Source organism: Sapajus apella, unplaced genomic scaffold (assembly GCF_009761245.1).
Source record: "Sapajus apella isolate SASKATOON/1434 unplaced genomic scaffold, GSC_monkey_1.0 scaffold129, whole genome shotgun sequence".
Classification (NCBI taxonomy): Eukaryota; Metazoa; Chordata; class Mammalia; order Primates; family Cebidae; genus Sapajus; species Sapajus apella.
In genome coordinates, this window is record NW_022437069.1 from 3,907,536 (window position 1) to 3,935,112 (window position 27,577).

General features: G+C 39.7%; 1 protein-coding gene across 15 annotated transcripts in view; it reads right to left on the bottom strand.

Annotated features, from left to right (window-relative positions):
* AKAP13 (A-kinase anchoring protein 13) overlaps positions 1-27,577 on the bottom strand; it is a 346,439-nt gene that overhangs the window by 50,261 nt on the left and 268,601 nt on the right. For 14 of the 15 annotated variants that reach the window (XM_032262391.1, XM_032262389.1, XM_032262388.1 and 11 more), the window contains 5 exons: positions 23,904-24,012; positions 13,878-13,932; positions 11,494-11,630; positions 11,319-11,320; positions 2,771-2,933 (listed from right to left, as the gene is read on the bottom strand). In XM_032262391.1, the coding sequence (XP_032118282.1) occupies positions 2,771-2,933; positions 11,319-11,320; positions 11,494-11,630; positions 13,878-13,932; positions 23,904-24,012 (466 nt within the window). The remainder of the gene's footprint in view (positions 1-2,770; positions 2,934-11,318; positions 11,321-11,493; positions 11,631-13,877; positions 13,933-23,903; positions 24,013-27,577) is intronic. The other variant, XM_032262393.1, reaches the window with a different exon arrangement.

Here is a 27,577-nt window from a genome sequence, read left to right on the forward strand (position 1 = left end):
ACTGTGGAAGTATAGTATCCATAAAAATGCTTTTACATGGATGGGTGCCATAAAGTCAGTCATTTCAAAAAGTCACAGTAGCTCCAATTCCACTCCTTCTCTTCCACACGAGAAAGTGAGTGAAGATTATCCTAGAAATAACTTCCAATCTGCCGAAATACACTTTTGTTTTTTCTTTTTTTGAAACAGAGTCTTGCTCTGTCACCCAGGCTGGAGTGCAACAGTGTGATCTTGGCTCACTGCAACCACTACCTGCTGAGTTCAAGCAATTCTCCTGCCTCAGCCTCCTGAGCAGATGAGATTACAGATGTGTGCCACCAAGTCCAGCTAATTTTGTATTTTTAGTAGAGACGGGGTTTCGTCATGTTGGCCAGGCTGGTTTTGAATCTCTGACTTCAGGTGATCCACTTGCCTTGGCCTCCCAAAGTGCTGTGATTATAGGAATGAGCCACCATGCCCACCCAAATACACTTTTAAACATTTCAAATTTCTACCAGGCACAGTGGTGCATGCCTAATACCAGCTACTCAGGAGGCTGAGCCAGGAGGATCATCTGATGTCAGGAGTTCAAGACTAGCCTGGGCAACTAGTGAGACCCTGTCTCAAAAAAAAAAAAAAAAAAATCAAATTTCAGTAAGTTAACTATTTTTAGTAAGAAATTACTTGGCCTATCCAACATAAATGACTAAAAAAAGATTCTAGGACATCATGGTTTGAGAGTTGCTTCTTGGCATCTGAATTCATCACTATTTTACCTGAATTGGTTATAGGTATAACACTATGTTAATTACCTCGGCATTCTGGGTAACTGGCCTGGGCCTGGGCCGGCTGGATCTCCAGATTGTCACCTCTGACCACGAGGAGCCTCCCTGATTTACCCTGGTATGCTCTACAAATACTACTTTTGATCTGTGCATTGACAAAATTTTGAGATGCACTGTCTTAGAGGAAAAATGTACAAATTATGGTCTGTGGGCTAAAGGTGGCTTGAAGCCTAGTTTTGTATAGCCCATGAACTAAGAATAATTTTTACATTTTATGTAGTTTTTAAAAATTGAAAGATGCAGGCAGGGTGTGGTGGCTCACACCTGTAATCCTAGCACTGCGGGAGGCTGAGGCAGGTGGATCCCGTGGTCAGGAGTTCGAGACCAGCCTCGCCAACATGGCAAAACCCTGTCTCTACTAAAAATACAAAAATTAGCTGGGCATAGTGGCAGGTGCCTGTAATCCCAGCTACATAAGAGGCTGAGGCAGGAGAATCGCTTGAACCTGGGAAGGGGAGGCTGCAGTAAGCCAAGATCGTATCACTGCACCCCAGCCCAGGTGACCAGAGCAAGATTTCATCAAAAACACAAAAAACACAAAACACAGAAGATCATTACATAACAAAAATTTTTATGAAATTCAATTTTCACTATTCATAAGTGAAGACTTACTGGAATCGCACTCATTGGTTTATGTATTGTCTATGGCTGCTTTTGTACTGCAACTGCTGAGTTCAAGAATTGTGACAGAGGCCATCTGGCTCACGCCTAAGACACTTTTTATCTGTACTTGTACGGAAAAAGTTAAGCAACTCCTGCCTGAGAGCGTCTTATCAAAACAAGGAACCATGCTCTGTTAGCAGACCTAGCTTTCAGCAGGTCAACACACAATGTCTCTGTGCATGGACGTACTCTTTCTCGGCAGTAACTATGGCTTAATGTTGGTAATGGTTAAAGCATACAGCAAAGTAACAGAATAAAAACAGGCACATATGATCTAACAAAAGGCCACTGAGTAGCTTTGGGGTTTGGGGCAATGGAAAATTTTGATGCTGACACAGACTTTTAAAACATGTACTGGGCCAGGCGCAGTGGCTCATGCTTGTAATCTCAGCAGTTTGGGAGGCCAAGGCAGGAGGATCACCTGAGGTCGGGCATTTGAGACCAGCCTGACCAACATGGAGAAACTCCGTTTCTATTAAAAATACAAAAAATTACTTGGGCATGGTGGCGCATGGCTGTAATCCCAGCTACTTGGGAGGCTGAGGCAGGAGAATTGCTTGAACCTGGGAGGCAGAGGTTGCAGTGTGCCCAGATCAAGCCATTTCACTCTGGCCTGGACAACAGCAGCAAAACTCCATCTCAAAAACAAACAAACAAAACAAAACAAAAAAAGTATAGTGGTTTAGAGATCACAGAACAGAATGTAGATGTGCTCCTCAGCTTTCAATGAGGCTACATCCACATAAACCCGTCGTAAGTTGAAAATACTCTAAGTCAAAATGCATTTAAACACACCTAACCTTCTGGACATCATAGCTTAGCCTGGTCTGTCGTAAACAAACATGCTCAAAACACTTATATTATAGTTGGCCAAAATTATCTAACACAAAGCCAATTTTATAATCAAGCGTTGACTGTATCATATAATTTATTGAATACTGCAATGAAAGTGAAAAGCAGAACGGGTGTACAGGTACTCAAAGTACAGTTTCTACTGAATGGATATTGTTTCAAACCACTGTAAAGTTAAAACATTCTAAGTTGAACCATCTTAACTTAGGGACCGTTTGTATTTGAAATTGAGGCTGTCTGAAAAAAATACTGGGTGTATACTACGTATCTAGAATTTATTTCTTTTATCATGTCTAAAGAAAGATATAAAAAGGGTTACTTCTCCACATAAATGAGGAACAAATACAGAGTGGGGTGGACAGGAAACTAGAAATGAGCTTTCCTGAGCCAAGAGAGTTCCATCTTATGAGAGGAAGAAGCACATCTCTTACTTGCACAAGTGTAGGCATCTTTGTTGGTGAAAGGCTTCATACACTGGCTACAGCTGATGGGACCCACAACAGGAATGGAACTGAAAGTGTGCCCGTTGAGAGTCTTCTTATCTTTGTCTTTAGAATCTTTCTCCTTCTCCTTAATCTTATCTTTTTCTTTTTCCTGCCAAACAAAAGAAAAGAATCCACAGTTAATTGTACACTGAAGGGCCTTCTCCTTACCTGGGTATCCAGATGGCATGTGATAAAGAATGGCTGCTGACTATTTTGGACAACAGTGAGAAACAAAGTTCTGGGCAAAGTTGTTTTTTTTTTAAATTAAGATGTTGGCATGCAAGATACATTAGAAAATTCACATGAAAACTGAGCAGGCTGAATAGTCTCGGCAGTGGCTTATTCAGTGGTTATTTCTACTGACAGACACAATGGCCTGTAAAGCGGCTTCTGAGACCCTCAGCACAGCCCTTCCTCAGCAAGCCACACCACAGTCCATGCAGGAAGAAAGCCATGGGTTTAGGGTCAGCTTTAGGCAGAGGGCAGAAGAAAGAGTGGTAGCAATTCTGGGACTGGCCTGAGGGAGAGAAAGATGGCTGGGCCGCATGAAAAATTACCGAGGCTCCTCTCTAGCTTTCTCACATCAATCGCATTTCCCTAAATGAGGGGGTATCTATGAAGTTTCCTCCTTTACGTTAGTCAGAAATATGAAATATGCTCCACATATACATTTTCAGTCTTTGCTAATTAGAATTTTAAGGTTTCTAAATATTAACTTTGGCCTAATTTTCAAACTGGCAAGAGGAGACTGATCAGAGGGGGAGGCTGGAAAACCGCACAGTGGTTAAGAACACAGACAACGGTGCCAGACCTTGGTTCAGATTCAGGTTCTGCTACTACTTCTCGGTAATGGCCTGATCCTGGGTAAGTTATTTCTCTGAGCCTCAGTTTTCTCATTTTTCAAATGGCAATAAGTACCCATCTCATATGTTTTTTATGGCACACAGTGAATACACAATGATGCTTAGCAATATAACAATAATTAGTCATAATTTACTGGAAATGAGTTTCACTAGCTCATTATTCTCCAAAGCCAACAGGGAAAGGTACTGCTTGCAGTAAAGGAAAGGAAGTTTTGATGTGAGCCAGGAAGATAAAAGAAATTGGGGAGTGGCTAAAGGACAACGGTGCAGGGCGGGCAGGATAGGAGAATGCGCAGTTGACAGGAAGGAGCCTTGTTAATAATTTTTCTCAGCTGGGCGTGGCGGCTCACGCCTGTAATCCCAACACTTTGTGAGACCGAGGCGGACGGATCACCTGGGGTCAGTAGTTTAAGACCAGCCTGGCCAACATGGTGAAACCCCATCTCTACTAAGAACACAAAAATTAGCCGGGTGTGGTGGTGGGTGCCTGTAATCCCAGCTACTTGGGAGGCTCAGGCAGGAGAATTGCTTGAACCCAGGAGGCAGGGGTTGCAGTGAGCCAAGATGATGCCACTACACTCCAGCTTAGGTGACACAGCGAGACTCCATCTCAAAAAAATAATACTAATTCTTCTCAAAAACTGCCTTTGTTGTCCCTCAAGCTAGTTAACAACGGGGTCACTTTAAGAAAATGGGGTACCAGGGAAAAGAAGTCTCAAGGCCTAGCAGCTCACTCACTCCGGTTCCCTGAGTACCTAGGGGCGCAGGAAGGTAGGAAAAGTAGGCGGTGTCCTTAGGTTGGAAAGATAAGCTTCCTAAGATGTACTCTCTGACCTCTTTTAATGCAGCTCCTTTCTTTCCTGTGGTCTTCCATCACTTGTCAGAATGGCAACAGAAACTGATACTCATCTTGTTCTTCCTGTGTGCCCAGCCACTGCCCAGGTGCTTCCAATTACTAAGCAGGCCATAACTGGACCAGATACGAAGCGCAGGGGACACCAGAAAAGGAGAGATCAGACTGGGTGACCAGTGAAGCACTGGGCTGGGAGTCAGGAGCTCTAAGTGCCAGATTACTTTGGCCATGTCACCTCGGGAACAACGTAAGAATGTCAGACATGTTCTAGAGATAGACCAAAAGCAGAGGACTCACATGACATCAAGCTACAATCTCAGGGACTGTTATTAAAGCTTACACAGTCACGAAGAAGAATGGAAAAGAATTCAAACCTAGAAAATTTGAAGAACTACTGATGAGTGTTGGGTCCTTAATTAAACACCTAAAGCAGTGAGGGACATTTCAGGTGGATACCATTCTGAGGAGGCCAGGACCACGGGGATATAGCCATACTCTCCATAAAAGGCCCTTTAGAAGCACTGTTTGGCAGACTACTTGGCTGGTGAATTAGTATCAATGGAATGATTTCCTTTTGCACCAACTGGACTACGAAGAATTACCACTCACAGAGGTAGGAGATTTTACCTACTGCCAGTCCTATTGTTACGTCCTAAAAAAGCTCCAGAAAAAACGGGTGTCCCAAGTCAGTGATCATGACAACTACTAAATGCCTTACATTTTGAATCAATGTCTTCTACATACATCACTTCATCTGACTCTAACTCTGAAGTGGGCAGGGTGAGCATGCTGCTTCCCATTTGACAATGCAGAGGATAAAGGGAAAACACCTAAAAATCTCAACAGTTACCATGTGCTAAGCACTGTAATAAGCAATTTACATGTATTTTCTCACAACAACCCAATGAATTGAGTACTAGTTATTATCTCCATTTTACATCTTAAGAGATGGAAGCTTAGAGATGTTTAATAATGCATTTGAGGCTACACGCCAATAATTGCCCAAGGTGAAGTTAAGATTCAGATCTGGCTGGCTGTAAAGCTCAGCTCTCACGCACTGCATTATGCTGCCAGGGACTGGAGAGATTGGTTCACTTGCAAAGGGTCACACGACAGATGATCGGCAGTCGAAATACGAACCCAGGTGTTCTGACTTTCTGTTCAGAACCCATCCACTGTAATGAAATGGTAGATATTTACTAGATCTATGATTCATGTGAAGCCTTTTGTTAATAAAATACATATAATGAACACTTTAGGGCCAAATTACTATACTTTTAAACTATAAAAAATAACGAGAGAGGAAGAGAGAAAAACTCCTTCACTTTACAAAACAGGAAACTGTTCTGAGTGAAAATTGGTAACCACTAAAGTACATAAAACTTGAATAACAATCAACAATAAAACTTGAGTTTTTTTCAAATAATTTCTTTAACTAAATTTTACTAAAGGTTTTTCCATGCATAAAATGTTAAAAGGAAAAGCATCTGATTTTTTGCTCAGGAAAGTTAAAGCATAATGTAATAGTTTATAAAAAATCTTAGCTTTTCCTCTCAAGCCTTGCAATGTTCTTCAAATCTGAATAAATAAGAAATAGTTTCCCTTTGCAACAATCCAAATTAGTTCTTCCCAGGATAGAAACAAAACAAAACAACTAACTCCACTACACCTTTCTGTGTTTCTTAGAATTTAGTGCTTTAAAGAAGTCAGGCTCTTACCTCCCCATGCTTTGGTCCTATGAATCTCACTGTTACGTGGGGTATTTCGTGAAACCGACCCCATTTTATCGACATGATTCGACCCCCATTCCAGGCAATGTGCTCTCACAGAAGCGGGGGTGCATGCCGTCAAGGCAGAGCTCAGCAGCTTTGAGCTGCCATTAGTGAAACCGTAAGAGGAAGCCAGAGACTGGTTGAGAAAGGGAAGGAGGGAGGGCTGGGGCTGCCTGTTTCCTTCAGACAGTCTTAACTGTTTGAATGCTGCTGGTAAAGCCAACAACCCTTGTTATAAAGGATACAGGAAATGAAACAAAACCCATTCCCCCCAAAAACAGTGTGTGTGGACAGTGCTTAAGTGGCAATGTAAGAACTCTAGCAAGGTTTGAAACCAAGTTTTTACAAGGGAAGTTGAGCAACACATCTTATCTATTTAAAAATAGACTCCTCGTTTTATAAACTGCAGTGAGTTTCATAACAAAACTTCTTAGTGAAGTTGCCTGTGGTAAAGTGGTGACTAGCTGTTTTGTGAAGTTTGACTTTTCCATGTTTAACAACTGGCAAAATGCTTCATCTGTGTGCTAGGGAATCAAGCTAACGGTATTTAACAGGGATAGATGCAGGTAACAACTGCACTAGGACACTATGAAAGAGGATTCTTCACTTTTCCAAAAATACCCCTTTATACATGTAATTACGATTAAAAAGAATCAGAACACTTTGGACAACTGTGAAAACATGATATGATCAAACAACTGTCGTGTTACAGATCTTTAATCAAAGAAGGAATGAGAGTTATATTTAACATTGACTGAAGTCTTTGTCAACACTACTCTGGGAGGCCCTTCTGAAAGGCTGATGGGTACAGCTTTTTTAAACAGACCAAAGGATCTAGGAGCTGTAACTGAACGTCCTGTTATAAAGTCATGTAGTATTTGCAGCTGTGTAACAATCTAACCCATGCACTCAAAAATACCTATTCCCAGTCAATGCATTTGTTTAAAACATTTCTAACCAACTCTTGTTTGTCTACGAAGAGGAAAGCTTAGTATTAGGTTGGTGCAAAAGTAACTGAGGTTTAGAAAAAAGAAAACCAGTGTGATAGGATGGTTTAAAGAGGTCACTCCACTCCCTTTGTGAAAAACATCATGCATATAGTGTTTAAATACTCTGAAACATGCAAACTTAGTAAGCAGGAATCAGCACTATCTCTCAAAAACACTAAGACAAAAGCAGAAACTGCCAGTCTTCCTGTTATACTTCCTGTTTAGCCCATCTTCGACAAAATCATTCAATATACTTTATCTAATCTAATCACTTATGCCAGTCATTGATAATTCTCAAAAGGACATAGGATCAAGGACTCAATTTCTTAAGTTTCTATATAAAACTCAGTGCTCCAGACAAAATATGTTACTCTCCTGGAAATGTGAACAGTTTATTGCCTACTGGCTTTTGGCTTCTTTGGACATGTTTAAGAACTGTTTATGATCATAATTATACAACTGAATAAAATTTATCTAGGTTAATCACTATAATCTATTTTTTTCTTTTCTTTATTGCTTTGAAACTGCCGTTGCAATAACCTATTTTCATAAAGATATATACATATATACATCATGAATAGAAAGCAGACACTTTCAAACCATCCTTAGACACTTTTCTAAGAATTAAAGGTGGCATTTTAATATTATATTCAGTAGACGCTTAAATTTTTCCTTTCAAAGATGCAGGTCTAGTTTTATTGCATAGCGGATTAATAAAACAATTGGGTCAGATGGTCTCTCATGGCATCTATTTAAAAAATAATTTTTGAAAACTGAAAATTTATCATTTTCGTAGAAAAATCAGTGTCAACATCCATAGTAGCACTTTAAATTCGTTAACATTATGGAGAAGTAACATTATTCAATAAGTTAGCATCACTATGCTAAGAAAATTTAGTATTCACTAATTTTTATCATTTAGAAAATACAGTACTTCTGTATGGTAAAACTCCATACGGATACATAGCACAGTGAGACAGGGTATTTAATGTAACCACACAAAATATACTGCTTTACTATTTCTCTCTCTCTCTCTTTTTTTTTTTTTTTTTTTTTTTAAGAGACAGGATCTTGCTCCATTGCCCAGGCTGGTGTATATACAGCTTACTGCAGCCTTGAACTCCTGGGCTCAAGTCATCCTCTTGCCTCAGCCTCCTGAGTACCTAGGACTACAGGTGTGCCACTACACCCAGCTCATTTTCACAATTTTTTTGTAGAGATGAGGTCTCCCTGTGCTGCACAGGCTTACCTTGAACTCTTGGCCTTATGAGATCTTCTCATCTCAGCCTCAAAGCGCTGGGATTACAAGTATATACCACTGTGTTCAGGCTCCCCTGCCTTTTTTTTTTTTTTTTTTAAAAAGAAAAACATCTTTTGCTACATTGACAAAAGCCAAGCTGTTCCAATTTTATCTAAAAGTGAGCTAATAACAATTCACTATAAAAGGTGACTTACAGTGCCATTGGGACACTCTGAACACTTGGTAACGGGAAATGGATTGCAATCCAGGATTATGGATTCCTAATTTTTTGGTTTCCACGGCTAAAGACAGCATGGCCCCAAAATATCAAATCTTGAAGCCAAGTCTGAAAGAGGAACCAATCTCAATTGCAAAAGAGTGTTGTCATTTTGACAAAGGAGGTGATCAAAGGCAAGAGGTCAACTGATACTAAACAGTTTCCACCAGCGATCACAGGTTTCATTCTAACATAAAGTATGTTTTCTCCTGTCCTTTCTGCTCATCCCCTCCTAGCAAACTCCAGTCCCTTCAGATTAAAAAAGTTAAAAGAAAAAAATTATACTGTACAGTAACATTTTGTTGAAGCACAAAATGATGAGTACTACTTCCTGGAAGTCAGATCACAAGAGGTTGTGTGGCTTGAAGCCTATGTCTCTTGCTTCAGTTGTCAAATTGTAAAAACGTAAAAGGAGGCTAGGATGAGACTTTTTTAAGGGTCAGGGTCCAGTTGCTAAATTCCATCTTACATTGTTTTTTTTTCCCCCATCATACTACTTCATCCATGAGATCAATGGTATATTCACTGCTCTGTCCCAAAAATCCATGACATTGGGGAGATGGATAGGAAGGAAGAATCTCTATGTATTTCCTGGTCTTCTGTTAAAAGCTTCTTGGAAGACAAGATTCAGCAGTTTAAAAGCAAAACAAAAAACAACAGAAACATTTTGAATGCATCCAAACTAGATCACAAAGTTCTTCAAGGTCAAGACTATGGGCTTTAGTTCTCTTAGGTGCCTGTTAGCACCTAGTGGAATGCTAAGACCATACAAGTCATTTAAAAATACTTGGCTAATTTATACAAGATCTGTCCAAGGGGATTTTCTTTTGTTGATATCAACTAGTAACCATGCCAGCAGTGATAAGTCAAATAGCTACGGCTCTATTTTAAGCCTGGCTGACAATATGTAAATATATAGAATACTGGTAAAGCATTCTACCGTCTTTGACCTTCATTTTCTTTTTTTTTGAATTATAAAACAAGGCTGAGTCTGAAGATAACAAGTGTGTGCCTATGCTAGAAATAATTTGCTAGACTCTTTGCATCTCTCCCTGATTGCCTACTTTTTCTCCATTCTGTACCTGAATAGGAGAAATGAAGAGAAAACACAATTCTTGTGGCAGGTGTTGTGGAAAATTTTTTTTGAATGTATCTGCTAAAGAAAGAGATCTTACAAAACACGGTAAACTACTTTGGCTATACTTCCATCAACCCACTGAACTGACGGCTTGAGGAGCTTAGTGCACCTTGTTTTGTGAGGGAGGGGGGGTGATGCCCTTTTACATACACACACACAAGCGCGCGCGCGCACACACACACACACACACGCGATGCCCTTTTACCCACACAGACAGACACACACACAGACACACAGAGTGATTCCTTGCAAGAGTTCCTTAACCGACTTCAAATGTTTATCTACTTCTGTCTTTATTTTGTTAGGGGGTGTTGTGGGTAGATTAACACAGTATGAGAGGCGAAAAGTTTTTCCCCATGGACTTCAAATATTTGGAATCAGTTTGAGATTAGCACTGGGAATCGGTATAAGAAAGTGAACTTCTTTTCTTCCTTTCTTTTCAAAACACATTTTTAAAAAAGATTAGAAATATATAAAACAAAACATTAAGCATACTTATCTTTAAGTGGGGTTACTACAGGATATTTTCATTCTTTTACTTTTATATTTTGAAGAATCCTATAATGAGCATGTAAAAAGTAACCAGATAAAAAATGTTACTTTAGGCTGGGCACGGTGGATCACACCCGGTGCTTTGGGAGGCTGCAGCCAGAGGACTGCTTAAGGCAAGGAGTTAGACCAGCCAGGACAAAGCAGCAAGACTTCATTTCTACAAAAGAAATTTAAACATAGCTCAGCATGATGGCATGTGACTGTAGTCCTGGCTACACGGGAGGCTAAGGTGGGAGGCAGGAGACTGCTTGAGCCTGGCAGTTCAAGACTGCAGTGAGCCATGATCACGCCACTGCACTCTGGCCTGGGTAACAGAGTGGAGTTGTCTATACATACACACAGACATATAAATAGACATAGACATACACATATACACACACAGACTTAGTTTAAATATTTAATCTCCTAAGCACTAAGAGAATATATTCTAAAATGTCCCTGCTTAGAAATAGATCTAAGAAATCATATTAGTTTTAAAAGTTCTTGTAATCTTCTGTGGGATAATCATTCTTCCCTCTAAATCCAAATATAAATATTTTCAATCCTTTGATCTTGGCATAAAATCCTTTCTGTTGGATTTAAACTGATATCACAGATTTAAGCACTGTGGTTTAATGAGAATATGGGGTTTGACACCAAAGAGATCTGGTTTGAGCTACTTTTCACATTAGAGGAACATCCTTGGTAAGGTAACTCGGTTTTAGAAAAGAGAGATAATACCTACCTGGTAGGGTTGTTGAAAGGGTTAAATAAGATAATACATAGAAAGCACTTAGCATATAGTAAAAACTCAATAACTGGTAGTTCCACTTCTTGTTATTTTCCTTATTATTTTCATTTAAATATTAGGTGATTTTAGAGAGTAATTCTGAATTTATTTCCATTTATGTGTCCATGATTCAGCCAGTTCTGGTGTCATGCAGGCTGTGACAGGATCCTACTGAGGACCGACTGTGGTGGTCACAAGCAACGCCCACAGCGATACTTACTTTGCTCTTCTTACTGCTGGACATTTTATTCTTGATGTAGCTGAATGTACGACTCACTTTTGTTCCACTCTTCACTTCAAAATCTTTCTTGGAGGGACATTGTGTCAGGAAATTATAGTTCTCTTCTGTTATACTAAATAAGAACAAGAAGTTTGATTTTTTTTTTTTTAAAGGACTACACAAGTTAAATAAATGAGAAGCAGAATAAAATGTAGATGAAGGCTGCTGAATGGCTTTTTATAGAGTACACCACAATGCCCAGGTCCTGTTATCAAAACTTGTCTAAGTTTCCATCGCTAATGTTTTTTGTTTACTTGTTTTAGAGACAGAGTCTTGCTGTGAGTGGTGTGGTAAGAGCTCACAGCAGCCTTCAACTCCTGAGCTCACGCAATCTTCCTGCCTCAGCCTCTAGAGTAAGCTGGGACTAAAGGCACATGCCACATGCATGGCTATTTTCCAATTATTTTTTTGTAGAGATGGGGTCTTGCTATGTTGCCCAGGCTGATTTTGAACTCCTGGCCTCATGCAATCCTCTCACCTCAGGCTCCCAAAGTGCTGGGATCATAGGCATGAGCTACTGCCTGGCTCACTGTTAATGTTTTAATTATGGATTTTTCAGTGATCTCATGTTAAAAAGGGCCTATCAACCATTCGATAATTATGTTATATGGAATCTATTCATCTACAAAAGCACTCAATCTACAAACTCCTTTGCAACAAATAGGTGCTTGAAAGGAAACCCATATATGTAACAGAATGGCGGGGCATTTGTTAATAGGGGTTGCAAACCAAGGAATCTTATGACTGACTACATATCCAAGTTCCTTAATGGTAGATGTCACAACTCTTTTCTAGCCTTTTGGCACACTGGACAATCAAGACTGTGGAATGGTCCATGCAGCTAGGTTCAATTTTAGGAGGGAACATACTGAATAGCAGGCAGAATTGAGGCAGAGTGTAGATGAATCAATTTTAGGAGCTTTACGTAGATTCAGATTTACTGATCCATCTGTTCAAGAAGCCCACATAAAATCTAAGTCCATCAAGATGGACATGTTCTAACTTAGGAAACTTGCAATGGTTGATTTTCTTAAATGCTGGGCATTTGGGCCGGGCATGGTGGCTCATGCCTATAATCCCAGCACTCTGGAAGGCCAAGGCGGGTGGATCACTTGAGGTCAGGAGTTCAAGACCGGCCTCACCAACATGGTGAAACACTGTCTCTACTAAAAAATACAAAAATTAACTGGGTGTGGTGGTATGTGCCTGTAGTCCCGGCTACCCAAGAAGCTGAGGCAGGGGAGTAAGCCGAACCTGGGAGGTGGAGGTTGCAGTGAGCCAAGATTGTGCCACTGCACTCCAGCCTGGGTGACACAGTGAGACTCTGTCTCAAAAAAAAAAAAAAAAAAAAAAAAAAAAGCTGGGCTTTTGAATAAATAATCCATTATATAGAAAAGGCGTCCATTTATATTACTTGGCTAAGGTGTTCTAGAATAGTTATTTTAGAGCTTTCCCATAGAACAGCAGTGTTTGCCTCTAGAGCCTCTGTGACAGGGCAGGCTGCAGGAAGAAGCAGCACCATAAGGGGTCCTGTCAGCAGTCAGAGTTTATTTATATATGCGTTGTTTACAAAACAAAGCAGTCTGTTTTTAAGATAAAGAGGAAATGGTAAAAAACCACTGCTCTAGAAAGGAGAAAGAATAAATCAGCTATAAAAGCAGTGCAAAGAGAAGCATTCATTGCAAGGGTTCTGAATCAGAATCACAACTGATGCCTCTGTGAAGGCATCAAAAAAAATTGCAGGGCAGCCATAGGAACCCCAATTATGCTTCAAGTAGAATATTCAGTCTCATTGGCATGAAAACAGAAATGAGTCAGAACAGAAATCTTTCGCTTGCTGTCAAGTAAAGAATCAATTTACTTCGACAAAGCTGTGTACCATTTACATCCAGACAGAAGAACACAGCTTTAAAGCCTAAAACCGCTAATAGTATTATACAATGTGCGCACACACAGACACTAATATGAAACAAAATGTTGTTAGACTATTAGGTTTAGGAATGAAAACTCCCCATAATTAAAGTGTGCGCAAGTTCATAAAGTCAAATAATAGCGTACCCTCACATCAATACATGCAGACAATAATTTTTATCCTGACGACAGTGTAATTAATAGAAGTAGAAAACTATTGAAGACATTAACTTTAAAAGATATAGCCTTCATTACAAAACCACTTTTAATCATTATTCCAAATTTATCACTCAGAGAAGAACCCAATAAGCTCAATTAACTTAGTTTATATAATTAACTGGTCTAACAGATCTTAAATTTCCTTCATTTTATTTCTGAAAAAAGGAGTAACAAAACAAGTCTGTAATACCTCTCAGTCACATTAGCACTGGTATTGTGGAAGGTACTGTGGAAGGGCCGTGAATCTAGAAAACAAAAAAGGCAGAAGAAAAGTTAGAACCAAAACATTTAACACTGGTGGTGGGTAGAATATTTAAAAATTCACAATGACACAGCTAAAGCAAAAACAGCATGTCAACGTCAGCACATGGCACCTCCTCCTTCTAAAGGTTTTAAAGAAGGAAAACTTAAACTTGAAACCCTCAAATTAGAACCACAAGTAGGCAGTGAATTTCCCATAAAGAAAATAAGTTTAATCCAGGATTCAAGTAATTGAAAAGACTCCAAATAACTTTTTCTAATGCTTAAACACATATGAAGCACATTTAATTCCAGTTTTTATCAATCTTCAGTTTGCACAAACTGTCCTCCTGAGATGACATCATAGGAAGCATACAAAATAGGAAATTAAATATCATATTTTATCCCTGTTAATCCTGCTTTTATATGTTTCTATACTAAAGATCTAGTTCATCGCTAATAATTTCATGATAATTTCTAGAAACAGATTAGCAAACAGGAAAGAGCATCAAAGCTGATTATCAAGTCTTGGACCTGTCACTAATTTGGGATGAGACCTTTGGATTTCATTTCCTTATCTGTGAAATGAGGAAGACAAAACACAAGGCAAAGTCCTTTCCAGGCTAACAGATAAAAAAGAATGAGGCAAACGCATGCTTCCCCCTTCCACACTACTGGATCATAAACTGCCTCAGGTCATTAAATTTGTAAGACTGTCCAATAGGGCAATATGAAGAAAAACCGGAAGGAATATTATCATTATTTTTAGCCACCACGTTAGTAAAGGTTGAGTTACTGAAGACTTAGATGAGGGGAAGGCCTCAGTCATAGTGACAAATGCTTTTCAGTTTTCAGGAGATCAGCTATAGAACTATTTCCATGTATATTTCAGGGAAACGAAGGTTATTCTGTATCACTATTGTTAACGACGTAGACAAAACCCCTTCCTTTCTCCTTGAGGTTGGTTTCAAGGATCTCTGAGATTACTGCGAGCAAAATTTTAATCTGACACAGCTAAAGATTTGAACATGTTCTACAACCAGATTACCAGCATTTGAGCATTTGGGCCAGGCATGGTGGCTCACGCCTGTAATCCCAGCACTCTGGGAGGCTGAGGTGGGCGGATCACTTGAGGTCAGGAGTTTGAAACCAGCCTGACCAACATGGTGAAACCCCCTCTCTCCTAAAAATACAAAAATTAGTCACACATGGTGGCATACACTTTTGTAATCTCAGTTACTAAGGAGGTTGAGGCAGCAGAATCACTTGAACCAGGGAGGCGGAGGTTGCAGTGAGCCGAGATTGCGCCACTGCATTCCAGCCTAGGTGACAGAGCAAGGTTCCATCTCAACAACAAAAACAAAAACAAAAGCATCCCAGATTACCAGCATTTCAAACTCTTCAACTCTCAAACTGTTCTAGATTCTGAACAGAAATGCAAAACTGTAGTTATTATTTTTATTTATTATTTAAAAACTTTTTTAGAAACAGGGTGTCACCACGTTGCCTAGGCTGGTCTTGAACCCCTGGTCTCAGGCAATCCCTCCTGTCTCAGCTTCCCAAAATGTTGGGATTACAGGTGTGAGCCATTGCACCTGGCTAAATTTAAATTGCCAACTACTTTAGGAATAATTCGTAAGAAATCTTAAAACAAATTCTAAGTCTACAAAAGATTATGTTCTGTGTTTTTTCCTTTTTCCCAACTTGGGGTGGTTCTTCTATTTATTCACTTACAACACATGGTAACGACAGCCAGGTGAGAGGAAAAGATTAGCAGGGTAAGAATATCTGGGATCCATCCCCAGGTTCTGCATGATCTAGGAAAGAAACTGTCAGCATTTTAACCTCATGATGACTTAGTGTACTTAAAAATCAAGAGCATAGTTTAAATCAGTGGCTTTAAAACTTTTTCTACCCAAGGAAACCTCAGTGATGTAAGCAGCCGGCCTGGAATCTATTATACATTTAAAAAATTACCTAGTAAGTTACCACCCTAATAATATGAACTAAATAAAAATAAAATTCATAATGCAGGAAAATACTAACACAAAGCCAGGCCAATAATAAGCTTCCAGTAGATATCTGTGGAATAAATTAAAAACTGAACAAATACGTGACTGAGTACTATGAGAATCTATGACTCCTACAATATTTCCAACTTTTCCACTGCTAAAAATTTTAGTTATGACCTTTTAGATGTGGTTCTGAAAACAGTAATTAATCCACCAATGCCTCTGAAATTTCTAGTGTCATCAAGTTTTCAGAGCATCTAAGAGTAGAAAACAGCCAACGCTACTTCCATGACAAAATTATGGACAAAAGAAAAGAAACCTGTCATTAACGTTAGCCTGCAAAGTATTATTGTGGGTAAATAATATATTTCAACTAGATTATCTTTCAAGGCATGAAATAACCTTCGGACTTATATTACAAGCAGGAACTTCAGCTTGTAACTACTGGATGCACACAGTCAATGTTTTTCAGGAACTAGTGTTCCATGGACACCAGTTTCATGAAACGTTGTATAGGGTGCTGCACATATTGTGGTTTCCTAGTTAATACATTTGGGAGAAACAGTATATTGAGTATCGCCTTGGAAATCCACAACGTAATACAATGTTAGCGTTCTAAGCCTGCTTAACCCAGAGTTTCCCCAATTTATTAATACTTGGCCACAAACCAACCCCTCCGTCCTTTTCCTTCTCCCTGTCCACACCTAATTCTTACTAGTGCCTTTGAATTTAAGAAACACATTTTGAGAAGATACTTGATTCAAAAGTTTGTGCAAGCTTCTGTATTTTTAGGGTTCCACCGTGTTGCATTAACAGAGTGACCAGTGCTGTTACAGGGTTATAATTCTGCATTAGTGGGACTTTGGTTTACTTGTCAGGCTGACCTGGCTACTTCCCAGAATATTACCTTTTTTTTTTTTTTGAGATGGAGTCTTGCTCTGTCACCCAGGCTGAAGTGCAGTGACATGATCTCGGCTCATTGTAACCTCCACCTCCTTGGTTCAAGTGATTCTCCTGCCTCAGCCTCCTGAATAGGCGACCGCCACCACACCTGGCTAATTTTTTGTTTTTGGATGGATAGGGTTTCACCATGTTGGCCAGGCTGATCTTAAACTCTGACCTCAAGTGATTTGCCTGCCTTGGCCTCCCAAAGTGCTGGGATTAGAAGTGTGAGCCACCATACCCAGCCTATTACAGACACTCTGAAATGAAAGCTTTGAAAATTTTTCAATATCCAAAGTTGAAGTGGATTTTCACAACTTTCCTCCTATTACAACTGGGATCATCTTATTCTGTGTCTATTTTTCAAACATCTTTTCTTAGTGAAAAATATACCAAATGCTTAATAAGGCCTCCATTTAAAACCAAATTAACTAAACTGTTTGTCTTACTGTGCATAAGGCACTTTCCTTTAAGAACAGTGTGAAAATGAGGCCGGGCGCGGTGGCTCAAGCCTGTAATCCCAGCACTTTGGGAGGCCGAGGCGGGTGGATCACGACGTCAAGAGATCGAGACCATCCTGCTCAACATGGTGAAACCTCGTCTCTACTAAAACTACAAAAAATTAGCTGGGCATGGCGGTGCATGCCTGTAATCCCAGCTATTCAGGAGGTTGAGGCAGAAGAATTGCCTGAACCCAGGAGGCGGAGCTTGCGGTGAGCCGAGATCGCGCCATTGCACTTCAGCCTGGGTAACAAGAGCGAAACTCCGTCAAAAAAAAAAAAAACAAAAAACAAAACAAACAAAAAAAAAGAACAGTGTGAACATGCCAGCTTGAGCAACACTTAGTATTGCTGAAATTTAGGTTCAGCAAGTGGTAGGGAATTAGGGTACTCAATCATATGAATATGGTAACTGTCTCAGGCTCATATTATGAGTTATATAAAAATGATTCATTATTTAACTTTCTATTATAAATGCTTTCTCCATTAAAAGCAATCCTGGAGTATTCTAGAAATCTTGCACAATTAAAGATTATAATTTTCATAAAGGGGGTTATTTCCTTTCCAAGTTTACTAAAATTGATGCTTTTTAAAGTTTTTATACTAGGCATTATCAAGTAAGAATGTATTCATTTGAAACCTACGCTTATCCAAAGAACTGAAAAATAAAAGTTCTAAAGGACAGAGAAAGTAGGAAACAAATACGCACATAACTCCCTCCCTCTAACGCATAGGGTCTAATCTTAGAAAAAAGGTATTTTAAAGAAACTGTCTGAAAAGCAGAAAAAAAAAGTCTAACAATAGCTTTTAAATACCACAGATGAACATCTAGGTATCTGTCCCATGAGACAGAACAACAAAACAAGGAAATAAAATTTACACTGTCAAATAAAAAGTTTTGTGAAATTAGCACACAGTATTACAAAGAGTACACAATGGGATGGGAACACATCCCCTACACCTTTGAGGGTATCTGTGTGCTGGAAAGATACCTTGTGCCCTGGAATCAGGAGGCCAATGGCTCAGTGTTAGCAGCATAAAGAAGACAGAACATGTTCTATTCAAACCAATTCTCAAAGCCAAGCATGAAGACAAATGACTTACAAAGGATGGCATGCAAGGGGCTAAAAGTCCCCAAACAATTTCTTAGTACCAAGCCTACAGCATTTTCTGAGCTGGTCAGACCTTCAAGAATAGTCACTGGACACCAAAGTTGCTTACTTACTATGAAACTCCTCCTCCTCATCACTGGAATAAGAAGAGCCAAGAGAAAAGAGAGTTTTAGACTTAAGGAGGAGCGGAGAGATGCTGATGGAGGAGATCCGCCTTGCTGGCCGCATCTGCTGCTGAGCTGAGGAGGGTCACAGAAGACATTAGAGCATGCACAGATTACGCTAGGACCTTCAGCACATGGGGAAACAGCGTAATGTCAACGGCCTACATGGTTCCGGGAAATGCTGTATAGGTGAACGATGTAATAATTTGCGTACATTTTCATTTCCATTTCGGAATAAACAGAATTCTAATGCAGTTTCTAAAAAATTCAGCTAATGAATACTTACTTGTTCATTATGAAAACAAGAATAATCGCAATTCACACCTGGGGTTCTCTTCTTTAAAAGTATACTAAAACATCTACTAGTGTTGTTCCTTGGGATTCTGTATCTAGCTCTCTTCTCCCTCGCCTCAAATGTCTTCTTAACAGACATTCTGCATACAAGACACTGCTGACTCACATCTTTCTAATCTGGAAGCCTGATCTCTCTGTTTAGCTCTAGAGTCATTCATCTCCCTGCTCACCTACAGGTGGATGTTCCACAGGCAGCTGAAGCTCCAAAAGTAGATCAGTGAACTTATCCTTCCTGCAGACCTGTTCCTCCTCCTGTGTTCCTTCATTTAGTGAGTGGTACCTAACATCTAACTCATTACTCAAAACAGAAACCTGGGCACCATCCCTGAATCCTTCTCTTTGACGCTTTACTCAGGCTTGTTCACTGTGTCTTCCAGCTCAATCTCTATTCCTCCCCATCACCACTGCTCTCTGCCCTGGTTCAGGACACTGTCAACTACTGTAACTTGAATCCTGCAAAAGCCTTCTACTGATCCAACCTCTCCTCCCAAAAAATTTTCACTATGGTCAGGCTAAAGTGTTCTAATCAATTAATTGATCAATTTAATCAACGTAAATGATACCATTTCCCTCAGGCTAGAGGCCCAAATTTCTCAGTCTTGCTTTCCACATACTAATTCACCCAGTTAATTCCCAGTTTCCTTCTGGCCCAAACTTTAATATTATCTCTCCTCAGTCAGTCTTTTCTGACCCCTGAAGTCTGCCAGTCCTGTAACATCAAATGCTTAAGTTGCTACACTTACCATTTTCTATTAGATTCACTCATTTTCATCTATAAAAGTGGTGAGGAAAAGTACCCTCTCTGTAAGTTCATCCCTCTCCTACAACTGGCTAACCTGGTGTATGGAAAGGAATCTCAAATATTTACTAAACACATTAATAAATGAATTTCCCTTTATTGGATTATCTGGAGTCTCAATATCCTAAATGAGAGAAATGAAAAAAAAAAAAAATGTCCTGCACCTACCTAATATAAAAGCCACTCCATACCCCAGATAAATGGGAGAAAAAGGCCCCACACGATCTTTCTCTGATGCAAGGAGGAGACAGGCACCAACAAGCCTCATGACATAGCCAATGCCTGTGCTACTGTGACCCCCTAAAAAATGGGCTGGCAAGTCATGCTCATCATACCCCACCCTTCTCATCAAGAGAGCAAGTCCAAGGCAGAGGCCACTGCAGCTTTTCCCGTCCTCTGTTGTTCCTAAACAAGCTAATGCTTACCTGCTCTCCACCCCAGCAGATGATACAGAAATATTTCAGTCACTCTCTCTACTCAGTATTTCCCTTTACATCAACAGACGTTTTCAAACAGATCCCAGCTTAGAAAAGACGCTACAGTTTGTCTGTTTTTCTAATCTAGCAGATGACCCAACAAGACATTCTGGACAATAGCTGAGTGGAAATGCATTTGCAGAAATGCTCAAGTGTTATTGACAGCTGTGATAAACTGTGGTCGAAGCAAGTAATAATTTCTTTAGAAGGAAAAAAAGCACAGGTAAAAGCTGGAAGGCAGTGAGATTAGGATGAGTTTAGCAAACATTCTGTTCCTAAACAAGCAAGTTCATAAGAAACAGCCAAGCGTAAGACAAGGGACAGTGTTCTGCAATGGTAAGCAATGTTTAACCCTGCTTAAGCTCTGGGCAGAGAAAAATGGACCCTGGCACTGTCCTGGTTACTGTGAACAATCACACTCCACAATGACAGCTGTGCTTATTATATGACAGAAGACATGCCACAGACTTCAAGTAAACTCAGATTTAAGACATCACATTATCATCCCCATTTAACAGTTTAATTGAAGCAAAGAATTTCAGTAACAAGCTCAAAGTAATATAGCCACTAAGTGTGCTTCAAGTATCAGTTAAAATATTTTAAGTGTACCCAACATTTTAGGTTTTAAAAATCACTGAGGACTTTAATTATGACACTATTTCAGTTAGGGAGACTATGACCATAGATGAATCATGCTGAGTATTTAAGTGATTTGGAATTGAACACGTGAGTCTAGAGCAGATTATGAAATATCCAGTTATCCTGATGCTTACGGCATACCATACAGACTTTAACAAGAGGTTTAGTCTTCTCTTCAGTCAGAATTTTAACATTTCCAAAATGATGTATTATGTTTCTAATGCAGAATAACAAATACAGTTGGGAAACTATTTTAATTGTCCATAGGAGGAACGAAGGAGAAACAGTGACATCAAGGTTGATAGGTCCTTCTGTTGCAGTATATGCTATTAGGAAGGTAAGTGGGACACGCTATCATTCCAGCCTGCACGACACACATGCTACAAACCAGAGTGAGGGGATTACATTTGGATGAAAGGAGTGAACTCTTGCTCGAAGCTCCACTTTTGACATCAGTCTACTACTGAAATAAGGTTCCCTCAATGAGTTAAGCAGAAAGTTTCCCAGCAATCTATGTGCCAGAACCTCTAGAAGTGCTTTTGGGAGTTAGCTGCATTATTTATAGTGTTTGTATAGCAACTGAAAACACAGTCAAAAAGCACCTTGTTTTGTGAAGGAAAAATAATGAAGTGTTTCGTCCACAAGGAAACGAAATGTGTCAGAAAATACAGGAAGAAGATCTCTCTATGGAATACATTCTGTTGGTACTAGGTATTTGTTATCAAAGAAGTACAATATCCACTATGCCACAACACTTGCTGGTCACGGAAAGAGGGCACACTAGGCTGAAACGTCTCAGAGTGCCTTCCTGGCCTTCTCTGGCTACTGAGTGCTAGCATTCTGGCTTATCAAATTCACTACAAACTATTCGACTGTAATTTCCTTTCTATACAAGCCAAACCCCTAACTCAAAGCCAGATTAAAAAAAAAAAAATCAGAACAAGCAAAACCAGGAAAAGCTATTTCTGTCACAGTTCTGGGGGATGTATCTTTGAGAGTATGTCTTCATTAGTACCTTTTCTCAAACAGGCTAGATTTGCACTTGAAATAATAATTATATGAAAACAAGAAGAAAGTTAACAGAATCGTCCATTATGTCTTTCTCTTTTTTTTTTTTTTGAGGCAGAGTCTCACTCTGTCACCCAAGCTGGGGTGCAGTGGTGCCATCACAGCTCACGGAAGCGTTGACCTCCTGAGCTCAAGTGATCCTCCTGCCTCGGACTCTGAAGCACCTGGACTACAGGTACATGTCACCATGTCTGGCTACAGACATCCATGATGTCTTGATTCCACTGTGAAAATTTTAAAAATTCGGATTCCAGTAAGTCATGAAGTGAGACAGAATATCTCATGAATACAGGGCATCTGCTTCTTTCACCAACTCTTAAAGTGAATTATATCAGGAATCAATGAGGAAACTCCAGAAACACCAGCCAAGTGTATTTACTTCCTTTGCTTCAGTCTCCAAGACACGTGATTTTTCAGCAAAGAACATAACGTATCACTCACTCCCTCTCTGACAAGAATTTAATCTTTATATCAACATCCCACACAGCAACTACTCAAAATTCAAAAATCAACATTTAAAAAATAAAAAACGAGGCTTCTCAAAGAACAAGTTGCCTTCTTTGTGGCAAACAACACTGATCCAATGCAAGGATGTTTTTGAGTGTCGAAAGGCCCTGTGCTTATGGATGCCACGACATCGCTGCATAACTTCCATCGCCAGGTGATCTGAATCTGCACACAGGTCCACTAACCCCTTTCAGATGAAATCCTACTGGCCCTCACTGAACTAAATCTCTATCTCAGTCTTGCTTTGTCCTTCTTGAGCTTGACATTGTTGGAAAGCTCAGGTCAGTTACTGTGCCAGGTTTCTACACTGCCAAATTCATGAAGACAGAGATCAACTGAGCAACTTTTCAGATTGAAGGGGTCTAAAGAGACATGACAACTTAATTCAATGTATGGTATACGGTAGTATATAGTATATGGTACTCTTATATACTACGGTAATATAAGAGAGTATCATTGTTTTTAGGAAATATACATTAAATTAGATGTAAAGGAGCATTATGGATATAACTTACTCAAGTGTTTCAGAAAAAATCTTTAAGGGGAGTGACAGAGGCTGGCAAAACAAGTATTATGGTAACATTTGAGGACTAGAAGTGAAGAATACATGGGAATACTTTGTACTATTTTTGCAACTTTTTTTTTTCCTAGTGAACATTATCTGTAATTATTTTTCCAGTCTAAAATTATTTCAAAATAAAAAGTTTTACCCAGGGCTTCAGAAGAAAATTTAAATAAGAAAAAATTTAAAAGTTTTTAAAAAGTGTATAAGATTTATGCCCATGAATACAACAAACTTAATGTATTAAGGAGATGTGTGTGTGTGTGTGTGTGTGTTTTTTTTTTGTATATTTATTATTAATTATATTTTTATATATAATATATATATTTTTTTTTTTTTTTTTGAGAGCAAGTCTCACTTTGGTGCCCAGGCTGGAGTGCAGTGGTGAGATCTCAGCTCACTGCAACCTCTGCCTCCCAGGTTCAAGCAATTCTCCTGCCTCAGCCTCCCAAGCATCTGAGATTACAGGTATGTGCCACCAAACCTGGCTAATTTTTTTTTTTTTTTTTGTATTTTTAGTAGAGACAGCGTTTTGCCCTGTTAGCCAGGCTGGTCTCAAACTCCTGACCTCAGGGGATCCGCCCGCCTCAGCCTCCCAAAGTGTTAGGATTACAGGCATCAGCCACCGTGCTCAGCCCCCAAGGATATTTTTAGGTAGCAAAAGGAGGAAGATCCCAAGATGAACTGTATGTCACCTTTTATGTTTAAGCGCTGAACCATTCATCCAAAGAAGCAGCAAGCAAATTTTGGCAGGTAATGTTATGGGGACTTAAAGTGAGAAAAGTAATAGGAAGAGTAGTTAAGATTTAATGTATTTAATTTTTAAAAAATGTATACTCACTGTCCAAACCAGGATGGCTGATAGTCATTAACGAGATAGATTTTGTCAATGGAGATGAAATGGCTGATGTACAGTAATTAAATCCCTGCTGCTTAGATCTGTGACACATCTACGAAGTAAAAAAGTAAAGAACAGGTTAGAAGCATATGCTCTCTTATTTCTAGAAAAGCATAAAACTTTATAATTAGACCCACATATAAAATAAGGCAGTCCAGAAGAGGACGAGAGCACAGGCTTTGTGGCCAGACACTCTTAGGTCAAAGTCTGCTCCTGCTACTTAACAGCTGCTCAATTTCAGAGGAGTTACAGTACTTAGCTTCTCTGAGGCTTAGTCTTCTCATCTGTGAAACGGGGACCATTAGAGTATCCATTCTTTACAGTGGTTCTGTATCACTCATAGCAACTAACAATGTTTCAAACTTAGTAAGTACTTAATAAATATCTGCTGGATGCATTATCACATAAAAATAATTTAACTCAAAATATCAAACTACGTACTTGTTCTTTGAAAGTCTAAATATTCCTTCATGCAGATATAGTAGGTTATCGGTAATAATATTCTGATTTTACTTTATTTTTAAGACACAGTCTCCCTCTGTCGCCTAGGCTGGAGTACAGTGGCACCATCCTGGCTCACTGCAACCTCCCAGGTTCAAGTGATTTTTCTGCCTCAGTCTCCCGAGTAGCTGGGATTATAGGTGCGCACCACCAAGCTCAGCTAATTTTTTTGTATTTTTGGTAGAGACAGGGTTTTACCATGTTGGCCAGGCTGGTCTCGAACCCCTGTGCTCAGGTGATCTGTCTGTTGCCTCAGCCTCCAAAAGTGCTGGGATTATAGGTGTGAGTCACCACACCTGGCCTCTGATTTTAAATAATTGGAAATTGAGATGCAAAGTAAAGTGTTTTAAGATCACAAATAAAACAATAGTGTATTTGCAAAGAAGCCTCAATCTCTTCCCTTTCCTCTTCTACGATGAGACTGTTTCTACATGAACATAAAGGTAACAGAAATTTGATAATTTAACTCTATCAGTAAATTAACAAAAGCTTTGAGACCACCTAATCCAATCACCTGCAGGGGCTCCTGGTATAATATCCCTCAAAGACAGTCACCTAGTGTCTACTAGCACATTTCTGGAGATAGGAGCCCATTCTAACTGTTAACTGACTTTATCATTAATCCTTTCCCTTTACAGAATGCAATCTGCCTCCTTATGACACAAACATGTTGAAAGAGAAGCAATGAAAAATCTGTTAGTAGCATGAACTTGACTCAATTAGGCCAGACTTCTGATTATTTAGAGCTTGTTTCATGTGTAACCATGGAAGCTGAGGCAAACAGTTGCTATGTTTGAAATAAAACTGTGAGGTCTAAAAAATGACCTCAGTGAAAGGCAGAGACTTTTAACAGGAAGTTGGCTGCAGGCAACTCATCCAGATCAGAGTGATACAAGCAGCTCCAATACCCACTCTGAGGTTGCACACGAGATAAAAACTATGGGTGAGCAGAGATTCCAGGAAGGCTAAGCATAGCAAGGCACTAAAACAACAACTTTAGAAAGACTGAATCAGAAAATCCACTTCAGAAAGACAGTCTATTTTAGAAACTTATCAGTGGTACTAACGTCACTTACTAAAATGCAGGGTTATCTGTCAAATTCCTGGAAATATTTATCTCAGAAAAGGTATCACATAAATAATATTAAGAAAATTAAATCATTCTTATTTCCTCATTAAAACTCACCTACCCCAAAAACCTAAAAAGTGCAGTGAAATTAACAGCCAGGAACTGAGTTTACCACTGTTCAGCTAACAGCCACTTACATGGATTTATGCAAGTCATTTAAATGGGCTTCAGCTGAATCTGAAGGGATTTACCATGTCTCTGTCTATGATTCTGTTTACAAATCCACAATTCTGATATTTTATCTCATCTTGCAAATGATATCCAAAGGATTCTATATATTTAACATGCAATTTAAAGATTTTTTTCACTGGTTTATTTATCCTTAACCAAGCTGTGCTCAATAGCCACCAAAGAATTGTTCTTATTTTTTCCTTCCCGTTTCTTCTACCATTAGGCTGAGTAAATCTAAATTACCTGCTTCAACAGGCACATTATTCACATTCTTATTTTTTCTCTTTCTGAAGTATCAGATCAAGTAGAAAAAATTTTTAAAGGGGCAAAATTCATTCAGGTCTTCAACTGATTTTCCTTATGCATAAATCTCTCTCTCTTTTTTATGAGACATAGTCTCGCACTGTCGCCCAGGCTGTGGTGCAGTGGCATGATCTCGGCTCACTGCAATCTCCACCTCCCGGGTTCAAGCAATTCTCCTGCCTCAGCCTCCTGAGTAGCTAGGGCTACAGGTATGTACCACCACGCCCAGGTAATTTTTTTGTATTTGTAGTAGAGATGGGGTTTCACCATGTTGGCCAGAATGGTCTCGATCTCCTGACCTCATGATCTGCTCGCCGCGGCCTCCCAAAGTGCTGGGATTACAGGCATTTAGCCACCGCGCCCAGCTGCCTGTATTTTTTTTTTTTTTTTTTTTTTTTGAGACAGAGTTTCACTCATGTTACCCAGGCTGGAGTGCAATGGCCCGATCTCGGCTCACCGCAACCTCCGCCTCTTGGGTTCAGGCAATTCTCCTGCCTCAGCCTCCTGAGTAGCTGGGATTACAGGCACACGCCACCGTGCCCAGCTAATGTTTTGTAGTTTTAGTAGAGACGGGGTTTCACCATGTTGACCAGGATGGTCTCGGTCTCTTGACCTCGTGATCCACCCGCCTCGGCCTCCCAAAGTGCTGGGGTTACAGGCTTGAGCCACCGCGCCCGGCCTCTGCCTGTATCTTTTTAATCATCTGATCTCACACAAGCGTAAGTGCTACATTAATTACTAAGGTTATCCTTCAGAGCCAAATTTATATTTGGTCATGTCAGTGCTTCGTAGTAGGATGCAATAAAAAATTAAACTTCTACACAAAGTCCTCCTCAGCAAATCATGGAAGAGGCTGTCAACATTTTTGTTTAATTAGGAATATATCATTAGATACTGCCCCAACTCCAGTCATCTATTCAAAAAGCTTCTTTAAAAATTATAAATGTTTCATTTGGAGGACATAAGATGTATCCCAGAATGTTTTCATAAATTAATCCAAAGTCTCCTGGCCCAAGAGGAAAAGACTTGCAATAAGGCAGAATGCTATAAAAGCATATAATTTGAATTCTCAACTCAAAATCTCCCCAAGGGATTGTCAAAAGTGAAAGTAATAATGAGGACACCCAGAAGATGAGAACTAAGAAGTCACTTTGATTTAGCTGACAAGGAAATCCATGACCTTCAAGACAGGAGTTTCAAGAAAGTGGCAGCAGCAGAAATTAAGAGATGATTAGGTGGTGATAAAGCGAAGGCAAAGGCCAGGCGCAGTGGCTCACACCTGTCATCCCAGCACTTGGGGAGATGGAGGCAGAGGATCACTTGAACCCGGGAAATTGGGGCTGTAGTGACCCATGATGGCACCACTGCACTCCAGTGTGGGCAACAGGGTGAGACCCTGTCTCTAAATACATACATAAATGAAATTTTAAAAAGAGAAGGCAGGGGGCATAGATGTTCTCTTAAGAATTCTGGCAGGAATGGGAAGGAGAGAGCATCCATGGTCCTTTCCTGG